The 14,524-nt window shown below is 52.3% G+C and overlaps 2 protein-coding genes across 2 annotated transcripts in view; one reads left to right on the top strand and one right to left on the bottom strand.

The window, feature by feature from the left end:
- Positions 1-7,141, bottom strand: part of Fignl2 (fidgetin like 2) — a 30,156-nt gene extending 23,015 nt beyond the window's left edge. Inside the window, exon 1 of the mRNA XM_027949792.2 lies at positions 6,872-7,141. The gene's annotated coding sequence lies outside the window, so the exon portion shown is untranslated. The remainder of the gene's footprint in view (positions 1-6,871) is intronic.
- Positions 5,671-10,796, top strand: LOC114103930 (uncharacterized). The gene is made up of 6 exons (XM_071609279.1): positions 5,671-6,051; positions 6,403-6,621; positions 6,712-6,895; positions 7,723-7,798; positions 8,615-8,740; positions 10,494-10,796. Exons 1-6 carry the CDS (start codon positions 5,671-5,673, stop codon positions 10,732-10,734), a joined length of 1,227 nt encoding a protein of 408 aa, XP_071465380.1. The 3' UTR covers positions 10,735-10,796.
- Positions 10,797-14,524: the final 3,728 nt, after the last annotated feature.

Raw genomic sequence — 14,524 nt, 5'->3', positions numbered from 1 at the left:
TTCACAGAAGGACTTGGTTCTGTCTGGACCTGTGGGTTGTCTCTACAAGTGCTAAGCTCACCATCTGAAGGAGCATTCAGCATCAGAGGCTGTCTTTACTGGGAGGGCTCTCCCAGGCAGGGCTCTTCCCCTCCTCTGAAGTTTTCAGGGGTCATCCCCATGTGGATGCCTAATGGATACTGCAACAAGTCCCAGATAGAACACCTGACCTCCGCACCCCCACTCCCCACTGCTTTCTCCACCCTATTAAGGCAGTTCCAGCTTTCTCCATGAGGGGCTCAGACCCCAAAACTCAGGCCTGAAGAGAACTACAGTATGGAAGATGGTGATGAAAGAGTGTCCTTCCCCCACAGGATATGGTCTGCCTTGAAAAGAAGCCCCTTCCTAGAAAAATGAAGGTCCAGTTCTATGGTGTGAGTGGCCCCTCCAAAATTCATGCTGAAATTTAATTGCCATTGTGACAAAATTAAGACACGGGACCTTTAAGAAGTGATTAAGTCATGAGGGTTCTGTCCTTAAGAATGGAATAATGCTGTTTTGGCAGGAGTGGGTTAGTTATCAGTGAAGTGAGCTGCTGGTAAAAGTGTAAGTTTGAGCCAGACATGTGATTGATGCATGCCTGTAATCCCAGCCACTTTGTGAAGCTGAGGCAGGATCACAAATTCAAGGCCAGCCTCAGCAACTTAGCAAGACCATGTCTCAAAATTTTTAAAAAATAATTAAAATAAAAGGACTCAAGGGGCTAGGATTGTGGCTCAGCAGTAGAGCACTCGCCTCGCATGGGCATGACCCGGGTTCGATCCTAAGCACCACATAAAAATAAAAAATAAAGATGTTGTGTCCACTGAAAACTAAAATATAAATATTAAAAAAAAATTTTTAAAAAGGGCTCAAAAAAATAAATGAAAATAAAAATGTAACTCAGAGCACCCCTGGGTTCAATCCCAGTACCACACGCACACACACACACACAAAGGGTGAGTTCGGTAAGATTTCCTCTCTGTTTCAGTACACACCCTTTACCTTTCCACCATGTTATGACACAGCACAAAGCCCTCACCAGATGCTAGCACCATGCTTCTGGATTTCACATCCTTCAGAACCATGAGTCAAATAAACTTCTGTTTTATTTATTTATTTTTTTATGAATTACCACAGTTTGTGGTATCTGTTATAGTAGCAGAAAATGGACTAAGATGTCCTGCCACACATGAACCACTATCTCTTTGAGGGGCAATTTCTCCTGGTGGTCAGAGTTAATGCTCCAGCAAAAGCAGACACATAGACTGGGTGGGGATGGAGTCCCATGGTGCAGGGTACGGGTAGGAAGGGGACAGTATAATCTAAATCTACCAGTTTTCTTTCCCTACTAACCTGGAAGGAACACCTCCCACTCCTAGCCCCACAGACTCTTGACTATCCAAGATTCAAATAGGACAATCAGCTGCAGGTGAACTCTTCCTAAGCGGTGGCCCTTGTCCCAGTTTCCTGGTAATTCCTATCAACATTGCCTCCCAGGGAAAATGATCTCTTCAAGACTCCTCCTCAAGTAGCTGGCCTCCAGCCTCACAGCTTGTCTCTTCAACTATCCCATACACTTTCCCCACCTCTGAGTGTCACACCCAGCTCACATGACCTCAGTGGCACCCTTCTTCTCAGGGCACATAGGGACAGTGGTCCAAAAAATGTAGCCTATACCTTTGGCTCCCAACATCTTGAAAGCAGTATGTTGAAAAAATAATGGGGGTGCTGGGGTTGTGGCTCAGTGGTAGGGCACTTGCCTCGCACGCATGAGATACTGGGTTCGAGCCTCAGCACCATATAAAAATAAATAAATAATAATATTGTGTCCATCTACAACTAAGAAAAATATTTAAAAAAATAATAATAATGTGGGGATGGGGTTGTGGCTCAGTGGTAGAACACTTGCCTAGAATATTTGAGGCACTGGGTTCGATCCTCAGCACCACATAAAGATAAATAAATAAAGGTATTATGTCCATCTACCACTAAAAAATTTTTTAAATATTTATTTATTTGTAGATGAACACACAGTATCTTTATTTATTTTTATGTGGTGCTGAGGATCGAACCCAGTGCCTCATACATGCCAGACAAGCACTTTACCACTGAGCTATAGCCCCAGCCCCCTAAAAAATATTTTAAAATAATAATAATAACACTGTTTGTTGGATAAATGGCTGTTTAAAATATCCAGGGCCTAGAAGCCACAAATCATGCTTGGTGCACTTGACAGAGCAACACCAGGGCTGGGGGTATCCGCCAGCACTCCCAGACCATATAGGAGACTGAGGCTTGTTAATTGAGACCCCAGGTATGAAAGCCCCAACTTAGGGCCTGGTACATAGGTGCCCAGTAAGTACATGGGGAGTGCCAGGAACCCAAGAATCCCAACCCTGGATGGGTATCATCTAGAGCCTGAATGAGGTACACCGAGCACCTTGTACAGACTGAGACACAGTAGGCAGCACAGGTTAATTGAGAGTAAAATGCAGCTTCTTCATCATATCCCTGACTAATCCCAGCACTGGGGTGGGGACCAGATGGCCTGAGACTGTCTAGGCAGTGAGAGAGCACAGAGAAAGTTCTATTTCCACCCCCCAGATTCCTCCAGGGAGCCAAGCTGACTCTCCTTTCTTCTATCTCCGGAACTCCCATCTCTGCTCTGACTCTACTTTGGAGGGAATTTCAAGGGTGGTGTAGGCAGGCCCTGCTGCAGGTCAGAACCTATGCACACACCCTCTTCCACTTCTCCTTACTCTTGCAATGGAAGTTGGCTCTCTGGAATCTCTGTGCTCTGTGTCACTGAGCAAATCATTAGAGGTTGAGGGTATGCTGCAGAGACAAGGGGCAAACTGAAACTGGGGCCCATCTCAACATCATGTAAGGCTGTTTCTCAAATGACCTGGTCATTCAAGATCTGAACTGTCTCCCAGCACCTGTCTCATTTAATCTTCTATGAGGCTTATGACACCATTCTTAGTCTCACTTCACAAAGAGGACAGAGATTGTTTAATAAGTGCTATAAAAGTGTTAATTAAGTTGCCAAGATCCTTATGGAAATGCTCCAAGAAGAGCTAGGCTTTCTTGCCACTCAACCTTATTCCTGGAGACAAGTGGACCCAAAAACAAAACAATCCCAGGACAGCCTCTTTCCAGACCACACAGTCAGAAATGAGATGACCAGCCTAGACCTTGACCCAGGCAGTGAGAACCCTTGAAGTCTGGCCCAGCATCTCCATCACCTGCCTGTGGCTCTGTGGCTCATGCTGTTCCCCTGCCAGTTATCAAAGGTATGGAGCAAGCACTGAGTGTAGAGGTCAAAAGACCTGGGTTGCAAGCCAGACTCTGCCTTCAGCACCTCAGATTGGTTTGGACTATGGGAAGGGTTCCTGAATATAGGGTCCCTCTAAGCTTCAAAGGGTTCAAGAACCCTCTAAAGGAGAATGCAAAGCCTGCCATGTAGCTTAATGGCAGTGCATCTTTCTGGGGACGGATTTTATTGTCTCTCCGAGGGCTCTGTAAATTTAAAAAAAAAAAAAAGTTATGAGATCCCAGACCGTTTTGTTCTGTTTTGTTGGTGCTGGAGATTAAACCCAGGGCTTAGCAGTACCCTGTCTACCACTGAGCTACACCCTAGCCCCATTTCTTACATCTTTGATTATAGGAAAGCCTGGTATCCAGTGCCACACAGTCTTGCAGGGGTCTCTGCCCTGATTTCCTTGATTAGGCCTCCAGCCCACAAAAGAGAGCAGGGCCATCCCAAGGCTAGAATTTCATAAGATTCAAGTATACCCCAAATATGTGTCTCATGCCCCCTCTCCCCCCCATGGCCTCTGTCTCATGGCAGGCAGAGACTCTCAATGCAATGGACCACAGGTGCATCAGGGCCTTGAATTCACTTCTTCTGGATGCAGGCCTTGGAACATCACTGAGCCATGCTCCTGTGAGGAAACTGGTTTTCATTAAATAGAGTAAAGGAGTCATTTACTGCCAAATCAAGAAGAGGCAAAGTTCTGCTCGAAGGCTTAGGGAGGGTGAGGGAGACCAGCTTGTCCCTTGCCCTCCTCAGCTGACTGGGGGAGGGGGAGGGAAGCTGGGCTCCTAAGGGTCCAACAACAGCAGCAGGAGGAGCTGGGGGTGGAGAGTGGGGGAGTCTTGGTCCAGATAATAAGCAATTGTTAATGTGATCCATATGGATCCTGACTGGCCTCTCTGTTTAACAGGATGATAATGGCAGGGAAAGAATGCTGGTCTGTGGGGAAGAGAAGGGGCAAAGTCCTCCCCAGACTTGGGGGGTGGGGAGGGCCATCAAGAAGGAGGAAGAGGGGGAAGAAAAGGAGCAGGAGCAGGAGGGGGAAGAGAAGGAGGAGACCCACCCAAGGGGTCTTCACCACCCAGGAGGGCAAAGCTATTTACCTGAAGTGGTCAGATTCCATGCTTTGTAAGCTGCCTGGCTACATGCCCTTAGGAAACTCCTTTTACTCAGCCAACAGATATTTATGGAGCATTCACAGGGTACCAAGCCCTGTGGGGGCAGGGGGCAAAGGGAATACATGTTCCACCTCTGTCCTTCCCAAGGCAATACAGACACAAAAGCAGAAGGGAGCACAGGTGCAGGGCTAGGGGACCACAAGGGAGGCAAAAGTGAGGGGAGCTGGAGGTTCTGGGGAGATTAGACTTGAGGAAGTGTGGCATCTGATCTGGGCCTTGAAGAATGAGGAGGTTGTGGCAAGACAGGGACAATGGGGAAGACATTTGGCTGAGGGAACAGCAAGAGCAAAGGCAGAGAGGCGTGAAATTGCGTGGAGAGTCTGGGATCTCAGCAATAAAGCTGCAGCCCAGTCAGGGAAGGGGAGGGGATTCTTGATCCATAAAAAGCTTGGCCATGTATGACCAGGAGGAACACAGGAAAGGGCTGTGGGACACCATTGGTGCTGGCTCCCCTACCTCCCTGGGGTTGTGTACTGGAATTGTCCAATCGGGATCCTCACCCCAGCCCACCACCATATCAGTCAAAGAACTGTAGGCTCAACTTATCCTTGTGTCCTTCAGCACCCTCTTCTCCTGGGGAGATGGAGGACCCCTGAGGACTGGTGAAATCTGGGTCTCACCAGGAGCAACTCCCTTGGCTACATGGCCCACAAGGACTTCCCCCAGGAGATATCACAGCAAGGTTATAGGGTCACTTTCTGGCTGCTGCGGACACCAATGGAATCAAGTGGAAATAAATGAAATGGTGTTAAATATGGGAAAGGGGGGATTTATGAGACCTGTCACACAGTGGAGCACAGCCACCCGGCAAGCTCCGCCCCTTTTCTCGCCCACCCCAGGAAGTCCCGCCCCACCCCCTGCCCCCAACAGCTCTCCTGCAGCAGGGTACCCGCACCCAGCTGTTGGGTCGCCACAGCCCCGCAGCGCGAGCGGTCAAAATAGGGTCCTTGGGGGCTGAGGCATAGCAAAGAACGGCGTTTGCTCCTGGCTTAGGAGGCTCGGGGAAAAGACCGATTCCAGAAGGATGCTCAGGGGGTTCGGATTTGTCTCTGGGAGGATTCGGGACTCCCTTTGCGGGGTCAGAGGTCTTGGGACTGCGGCATCTCCCGGCCCATTCTAATGACTGGGCAACTCTAAGAAAGACACAGTAACTGAATGCCGTTAAGCCCTGAGTGGGACTGGAACCGGGTCCCCACTCCTCGCTGCGGGGCCGAGGGCAGAAGCTCGCTCCGCCGCTGCAGCCCGTGCGGACGGACTACAACACAAACATTCTTCCGTCCTCTATTCTCCTCCAAATTAGGTAGCCATGGAGACAAGGCCGGCAGCCTGACAGCCCCACTGCCTAATCCTGATTTAGTGACGGTCCCTTTAACAGCCCACCCACCCGTCCACCCACCCCTGCGCTCCAGGCCGCCGCGGGGTGCAGGCTGCAGGCCGCCAGCACTCTACCCCGCGCAGACCCCTTCTCAGGCCTTCAGTCAGAAGGGACACCGAACCGGAGCGGACCGGCAAGGGATCAGCATTTCTGAGCGCCTAGTGGGGTGTCCAATACTCTGCAGAGGACCCTCAGTATTGGAGGCGTCTAGCATGGGAATCTGTGTAGACCAGGAGAGGGCTCTTAAAGTGGGGAAGTTTAAGGGACTCTCTAGAGAAAGTTGGGGTCTCCCTTGTAGCCAGGAGCCCTACGTGACTGTAAGGGCAGCTTCGTGTAACACCCTAACCCTGAGATGGGGCTCTGCTCTCCCGGACCAGAGAGAAGAAATGAAGAGCCTGGGCATTAGGAGCGCGGGGATCCGAAGTAGCCTCAGTCTCCTGTCACTGCCCCGTCACCATGCTGGGGAATCTCCGGGCCAGTAACCCAGCCCCCACCCCCTCCCACACACTCAGGGGCCGCTGGACAAAGACCTGACGGAGTGGGAGGGGCCTGCGGGCCAGCCCTCGGGCTCCGGCCGCAGGATCCTCTGGGACCCGAACCCACAAATCTTGGCTTTTGCCCCCTACCCCCCAACCTCCCCAGAGCAGGCTGCTTGCTATCCCTGCAGCCTCGACACCAGAGAGGACCGCCAAACGGGTGCCCGTCGGCTGCCCCAGCGGCTAGCCCCTACGGTGCCCGCCCCCTCCCCCCGGGAAGTGACCCTGGGCTCCCACGCACCCGCTCGGGTCTCTTGCCGGCCTTGCCCTCCGACCTCCGCTTAGTTGAACCCCGCGACCCGCAGCCCCCGCCCTCGCTGGCCCTCGCACGGCCCTGCGCCCGCGGACAAAGCTCCGGACACCCTGACCGAACAGTCACCACCCCCTGACCCCGGCCCGCCCGCGCGCTCCCGCGCCTGCCCCCGCCCGGGCCCGCGACGCGTACCTCGGCATCCCGGCCGGGTCCTAGGTGAGTGTGCGCGGCCTGGGGGGGCGTCCGGCTCGGGGACCGGGGCGGGGGAGCGGGCCGAGGGCGACTGGCCGGGGCTGGGGGGCAGCGGCGCTCACCATCCTGGAACCACTGCTGCTGCAGCTGCTGCGGCCACCGCGGCCGGGAGCGGGACTGGGCAGTGGGGGTGGCCGGACAAGGGGCGGCCCCGGCTCCCCCCGCAGGCAGGACCCCCACCCTGCCTCCCCTCTCCCGCCCCCAGCGCCCTCCCTCTCAGGCCCTCGCTCCCCTCCCCTTCCCCTGCTCCTCCCCTCCCGAGTGTCCCTCCCCCAACTCCCGCCCCTACTCCGGCCCTCTCCACCCCGCTCCTTCCCGCCCCGCCCCCACCTCCCCTGGGCTCACCCGGCCCCTCGGAGCCGCCCTCCCCGCCGGCCCCGCCCCTCGCCTCCCCTAGCTCTAAAATAAATTAGCCACAGAGGGGAAAAAGAGCAAATGACCCTCGGTGTGGAGAGTGTCCTTGCGCCACTCTCAGGCCCGCCCGCCCGCCCCCGCCTTCCCCGGGCCGTCGGAGCGGGAAGTTGGGATGGGGGTGGAGGGGGGATGGAGGCCCGGCGGGCAAGTAGGGGTGGTTGAGCAGCCGGGGGAGGCGGGGAGGGCGGGAGCCCGGGGTTGTGCCGCCCGGCTCGCCGAGCGCGTCCGCTGGGTGTGAGCGGCTTCCTGGGTCGAAGGGCAAAAGGGAAGTCGACTGACCCGGGTTCGCTCCGTCCGCGAGCTGCTCAGGACCCCCTCTGTCACCAGGGCCCCTTTGCCAAAGCCGTGTTGACCCACGCTTACTTCCCCCGCCCCAGGTGAGCTGAGCACCTACTGCGTGCCGGACTCTGCTGCGCCGCCAGTCGGGACGCAGAGGGCAGGACGCAAAGCCAGGCAAGTCCACAGCTCCGCACCAATGACACCCGACTGCGGGAGGGTGGAGGGTGAAGGGAGAAGGGCAAGCCCTGGACGTAGGCAGCGGCCTGGGGTGTGACTTTTAAACCGCGGGCTTCACTAGAGGGCTTCCCCTAGGAGGCGGCATTCACACTGTGGGAAGCTGGAGAGAATGTGAAGGATGCGTCTGAATCCTCTAGTCGGCTTATTGGCATCCAAAAGCATTCAGTGATTGCTGAGTTCATTCAGCAGATGCATGTTGAGCTTCTACTTTGCGCCAAGCATTGGGCTAGCTCTGGGGATACCTAAGAGAATCCAAAAGCACTGCCCTGCCCTGGTGATACTCCTAGTCAAAGAGTCCTAGAGTCCTGCAGGCACAAAACTTTGCATCACTGGGGAAAAAAATCCAGGACCTCCCTTTGCCCGGAAGGCCGTCGGAGCAAGGGCTATACTTAAGGTGAAAGGTCCAGATAAAATTCTGGAGAGACACTGAGCATCCAGAAGGGTCCCAAGGACATCAATCTTTCCACCCATGGGCAGTGCTCAAGTGCCCTCTTTTCTGAAGTGTTTTTATTTTTTCCTTTTGGAGAGCAGCTCATCCTGCCTGTCAATAGAGCAAGACTGACCTTGTGGCCCTCACCACCCCTGACTCCCCGACTCCCAACAGGCTATGTCCTTCATTTAGCAGAACTCTAAACACTACCTTCTCCCTTCTAATGAGAAGGAGGCTCGGCTCTGACAGACCTGGAGCACCTGGGTAAGTGCCATTCACAGAAGGGGAAGACCCTCAATAGCTCACTTTTTTTTTTTTTCCAGACCACATATGGGAAGCAAGACCAGCATCAGGAAGGTTCTAGAACTCACTTTACCACCTCCAGAATTCTCTCTTCTCCAAATTCATTCTCAAGACTTCACCACTGCACAGAGGAGGAATATGCTGAGGTTCAGAGTGCTGGGGCCCAGCTTCAGAATCAGAAAGGCAGGAGGCTCAGCCACCATCCTGGCTGAGCAGAACCCCCAAGCAGGAGGGATAATCCCATGATAACAACAGGAAGGAGCAGCTGGGATCCAATATTTTTTTTTATTTATGGTGCATCTGAGGCCAAGAGAAAAGTGACATGTCTGAGGTTATACAACAGAGTTGGACCTAGAATCCACTATATACTTTCTATCCCACTTGTCAGCTTCCTCAGGGGCCAGAGACAGGAGTTAAGATAGAAGCCCTCAGCCCTCAGTATTAGTGCCTTCCTGCTGGGACACCAAGCGTAGCATTGCAATGGGAGTGTCTGGGGGCATATGCCACCAGGCTCAAGGGCAGGGGTTGTGATAGGAGTGGGGTTGGACTGAAGGGCCTGGCTTGAAGGACTTGCTGATGTGCACCCTGGAGTTCTGTTTTACTTACCCTTCTGGAAAGAGAACCTCCCTGTGCATGTATGAAGGCCAAGGTTAAAGATAAGGAAGGCCTTGCTTATTCCATGGTAGGACAGGTCAGTATGCTAGAGAAGGCCTCTTTGGGACTCCATCAGGTAAGGTCAGCATCTTGGCAATACTAAGTTGTTCTTTTTGCCATGTTTTTCATTAAAGGGGTTTAGTTAGCAGGTGGGGGTGAGATTGGTCACTTCACCCCTCCACCCCTATCCTGCATCAGCACTCAGGCAGTGAAGTGTGCCTCTTCCTCTCTGAGCTCATTAAAATCCTGTTAATACATCATCCTTCCTAATCTGACAAATACTCAGTCCTGGCAAATGGCCTTGCACCAGATCTCTACCTCCTGTCCTCTGGGCCAGGTCCTGGGAGTCTAATCTCTGAGGACTACTGGCTAACCCTTCTTCTCAAGGCAAGGGATCTGTGCCTTGAGAGCCCCTTGCTGAGGTCATTGAGATCATCCCAGGGCAGGTCAAGTGCCCAGCAATGGATTGGATAATAATAGTGGTAATGATGGCATAATGCCTGACTTCTATGGAGGCCCCTCCATTCATTCCCAGCCCTTTTGCTTGTATCACATCAAAAATAGAGAATCCCACTCTCACCCTGCCCCAGGCGGCAGGGGCTGTGCCTGGATGTGCAGCCAAGTGCCATCCCATGCATAGGTGGGGGCATAAGTATTTGGGTAGGAGCGTGTGTGAAGTGTCAAACCTTCCTGGCCCAGAGACCAGCAACAGGCACTTTCCAAAACATTCAGAAAAACAACCCGCTGGCTCAGGGAGAATCCATATGAAGTGTTTTGGAGGGAGGGAGGAGAAAGAGGGAGGCAGTAGAAGCCAAAGTAAGGGAGGGAGGAACAGGTGGAGCAAGGAGGAAGGAAATAAAATGGCCTCTGAGAGAGGATAGGGGTAGAGAGAGGAAAGGGAAGGAAGAAAGAAATGGAGGAAAGGCAGAGGAAAGGGCGGGGAGACCTCTCTTTGTGGCCCTGTAGCTGGCCACTCAGAAATCATTATAGGCAGGAAAGGAAGGAAATGTGTCTTGGCCGGGGAACTGGGGTGTGTGCCCAAAGGACACCACACCCAGCTGGCTGCTACCCCCTGCATGTTCGCCAGGGCCCAGGCTGCTCTCCCTACAAATGGAAGCTCTAGCCCTTCTCCTGGCTGTTTGGGCTTCAAGACCCAATTCCCAGGGCCTCTCCAACCCTGCTCAATCCCACCCAACCCTTCCTGTTTATGAACTGATACCAGCTTTGTCTTCCCCTGAGTCACAGGTTGTGTCTGGGTCCAGTCCCCACCCCACAGCCAGCTGAGGGACCACTAGGAACCACTGTGAGAATCAGGAAGAATGCTCCTTCCTCTGCACAGATCCACTTCTGTGCAAGGCCACTCAAGATTTGGAGGAGGAGCTGGGACTGGCCATCAGCCCCCACTTCACCTCTGTCAACCCAACACTTGGGGACCATGATATCACACTTCCAAAGTCCTTACCCCACGCGGGCCCCTAATGTTTAATGTGAGTTCCTTATAGTCCCACAGAACCTCTCACTAAATACTCACCCCATTTGAATACCTGAGTCTCTGTGCCTGGAATCTCATTTCCCTACTCTACCCAGTGAACATCTATTCATCCTTCAGAACCCAACTAGATGTGCCCTCCTCTGTGAAGCCCCTGCCTGTCCCCCACCCCCTGCAAAGCTAGTAGCACCACCTCAGAGCCTAATCCTACCTGTTCCCCAGAGTAGAACCCACTGTCCCACCCCAACCCCAAAGGCAGAATACGCCATCAAACCCTGTATGACTTGTCCCCTAACTTGCCAGCCCCTCTGGAACCCCACTGGGATTCTCCCCTCCCACAACCTTACAGATTTAAGGCAGAATGGGAAACTGGAAATCCAAGTAGCCCAGAAGCTCCCCACCCCCACTCTGCCCTCACAGGAGCTGGTCCTGACCGAAGATTCCCAGCACATCTGGTTGTACTTAAATCATCCAGCACTGGACTGGACTGCCTGGGCAGGTTCCCGCTTCTCTCCCTCCTGCCCTTGACTCCTCCCCTTCCTAGCCCAGCCTGCCAGCTCTCTCCTCCAGGAGGCCTTCCCTGACTGGCCTAGCCTCTGTACCTACACCCTTGACTATCTCTCTGGGTTGAGGGTCTAGAGGGTGCACGCTCAGCAAGGCTTGGTGTGTGGGCCCCCATCCTGCCTAAGCACTGATCCTGTATAGAAACCATCCCTCCAGAAAGGGAGGGGAGCCAACCAAGTTCCTCCCCTCTGCTCCCTTAATCTCTAGGGTGGTTGCCCTCAGCATCTGGTGGTGTAGCAGGGAGGGAATCGGTTCCTTCAGTGCCTTGGTTCAGATAGACAGCCAGCAGATCCTGCTGCTGTCATTGTCCAAAAGTCTCATAAAATATTACGAAAGGGGAAGAGCCTGACATGGTGGTGTACACACCTCTAGCCGCAGCACCCAAGAGATTCCTTCAGCCCAGGAGTTTGTGCTTCGTGGTCACCATGGACAACATAGGAAAAAAAAGAAAGAAAGAAAGGAGGTGGGGAGGGGTAATAAATGCAGATAATATAGCAAGTACAAAAAGACAAGGCTAGCTGAGTGACAGTGGTACAGGCCTGTAATCTAGCAGCTTGGAAGGCTGAGGCAGGAGGATCAAGAGTCCAAAGCCTCAGCAACTTAGTGAGGCTGTCTCTAAATAAAATACAAAAAAAGGGCTGGGGGTGTGGGTCAGTGGTTAAGCACCCTGAGTTCAATCCCCAGTACACACACACACACACACACCAAAAAAAAAAAAAAATAGGTGACAAAGAATGGGATTGTGGGGTTATGGATCTACCATGACAGGCCCCACCAGGGCTCCATATTCAAATGTTCAGTCTTTCATTCCATAGCATGTACTGATGTCTATGAGTAGTAAGTTATAGGAATAAAGACTTGATTAACAATGGGCTGGGGATACAGCTCAGTTGGTAGAGTACTTGCCTTGCATGCACAAGGCCCTGGGTTCAATCCCCAGTACCACACACACACACACACACACACACACACACACACACGACTTGATTAATAAGACTCCAATACTTCCTAGAGAAATCGGGGAGTGGGGGGCGGGCAGTGAGAGGAGCAGGGGGATGAACAGACACAAGGTATGTGAGGGGCTTGAGTCAGGGGCAGGGTGCAGTGGTTGAGGGGCCAGAGCTGAGTATGGGCTCCATCACTTTCCTGCTGCTGTCCCTGGGAGCCACTTAACCTCCTGAAGCCTGTCTCCCCACCTGGAAAAGGGGATAGTGTGACCTCACAGAGTTGTGGTGGGATTCAAATAAGATAATGTGCAAATAAGATAATGTGTGTGGAGCACTTTCTCAAGTGCTAAGGGAGTTGTTGCTATTGTCATCATTAGCTCAGATGTTGCTCACTCGTGTAATGCTTCAACAGCTACCTGTGCTTACCCTCAGAGCAGAAGAGAAACTTCAGTGAAGGAGGCCTAGTCCAGGGCAGCAGGCAACTAGGATGTACACACACACACACTTTGCTTATACAAGTGATAAAATACCTTTTTAAAAAAAAAATCAGAAAATATGCCTGGCATGGTGGCATGTGCCTTGGTCTCACCTACTCTGGAAGCTGAGGCAAGAGGATCACTTGAGTTCAGTTTAAGGCCAGCCTCAGCAATTTAGTGAGACCTCTGTATAAATAAATAAAATAAGGTACACCAGTAGATATGTTTTTAAAAAATAAAAAATTAGACACCTTTAGGGGTTGGGCTGTGGCTCAGTGGTAGAGCACTTGCCTAGAATGCGTGAGGCACTGGGTTCTATCTTCAGCACCACATAAAAATAAACAAACAAACAAAAAAGGCATTCTGTCCATCTCCAACTACCAAAAAAAAAAAAAAAAAATCAAACACCTTTATCCCACTAACCAGAAGTAACCATTGGTAAATTCTTGGAATCTGCCAAATATAGATACAGATATGCGGAAAAAGAGAAAGATCTGCACAGCATTTTGCAATCTGCTTTTCTCAGTAGACAAATATTTTTCCTATCTGGAAAACACTGTATAATGGGGGCAGGGGGTATGAACCCTGGGTGCTCTATTACTGAGCCCTTTTTCTATTTTTATTTTGAGACAGGGTCTCACTAAATTATCAGGCTGACCTGGAATTTGCAATCCTCCTCTCTCAGCCTCCCCAGTACCTGGGATTACAGGGCTGTGCCAGTACACCTGGCTATTCCTGGGTAGCCTCACCTGGAGGAGCTCCCACACACACATGGTAGGTACTTACACTAAGTACTGAGGATGGAATGCTCCCAGGACCAGACCACTGAGTCAGCCTTTTTTTTTTTTTTAAATATCCCAGCCCCCAGAATTGAACCCAGGGGTTCTTTACCAATATGCTATATCCCCAGCCCTTTCTGTTTGTTTGTTTGTTTTAATACAGAGTCTCACCAAATTGCTTAGGGCCTCCCTAATTTTTTTTAATCTCTATTTTATTTATTTATTTTTATGTGGTGCTTAGGATTGAACCCATGGCCTCGAACCCAGGGCCTCCCTAAATCGATGGGGTTGGCTTCCAATTTGCCATCCTCTCGCCTCAGCCTGAGTAGCTGGGATTAAAGGCAGGTACCCCCCGCACTTTTGGAGAGGGTAACCTGGATGGAACCGAGGGGTGCTTAACTACAGAGCCAAATCCCCAGCCCTTTTTTATTTTCAGACAGGGTCTCGCTAAATCACTGAGGCTGGCCTCAAATGCTCCTGCCTCCAGCCGCTTGGATTACAGGTGTGGGCCTCCACATGGGCTATTCCACTTAATTGTTAATGACAGTTTAATATTCCACTTTTCAGGCATGATTAACAGGTTTCCTTCATTTTTCATTTTCCCCCAAGATAAAGTTTGATGAATAAACTTGTGAGGCCACCTGTGTGCGCACCTGTGAGATTGCTGCTTACAATCATTCCTGGGGACGTTATGGGTGCCTGTCCTTAGCTGCCAGGAGCCTCCAGATGGCTCTTCCAGGACCCAGTACTTTCATCTCTCAGACCTGCCCTGGAAGCCCAGGAAACTGCCCTGAAGGCCTCACCACATCGCCCGGGGCCTGGGAAGAGCACAAAGCCACCAAGCCACCAAGCCACCGGAAGCCGCCCCGCCCTCCCGCCGACATTCCTCCCGACAATGGCTGCCTCGGGAATCCCCGGAATGAGGAGGCCCGTGGCCTCCCAAACCCACTCCCCTCCACCCCGCATCTATGCGTACCCGCTCCAGGCCCGCAGCCCCGCGCCCTGCTCCCCACGCCCATCC

The sequence above is a fragment of the Marmota flaviventris genome, chromosome 3, assembly GCF_047511675.1.
Source record: "Marmota flaviventris isolate mMarFla1 chromosome 3, mMarFla1.hap1, whole genome shotgun sequence".
Lineage (NCBI taxonomy): Eukaryota > Metazoa > Chordata > Mammalia > Rodentia > Sciuridae > Marmota > Marmota flaviventris.
The sequence above is the reverse complement of the archived record's forward strand: the minus strand, read 5'-3'. Positions and strand labels throughout refer to the sequence as shown.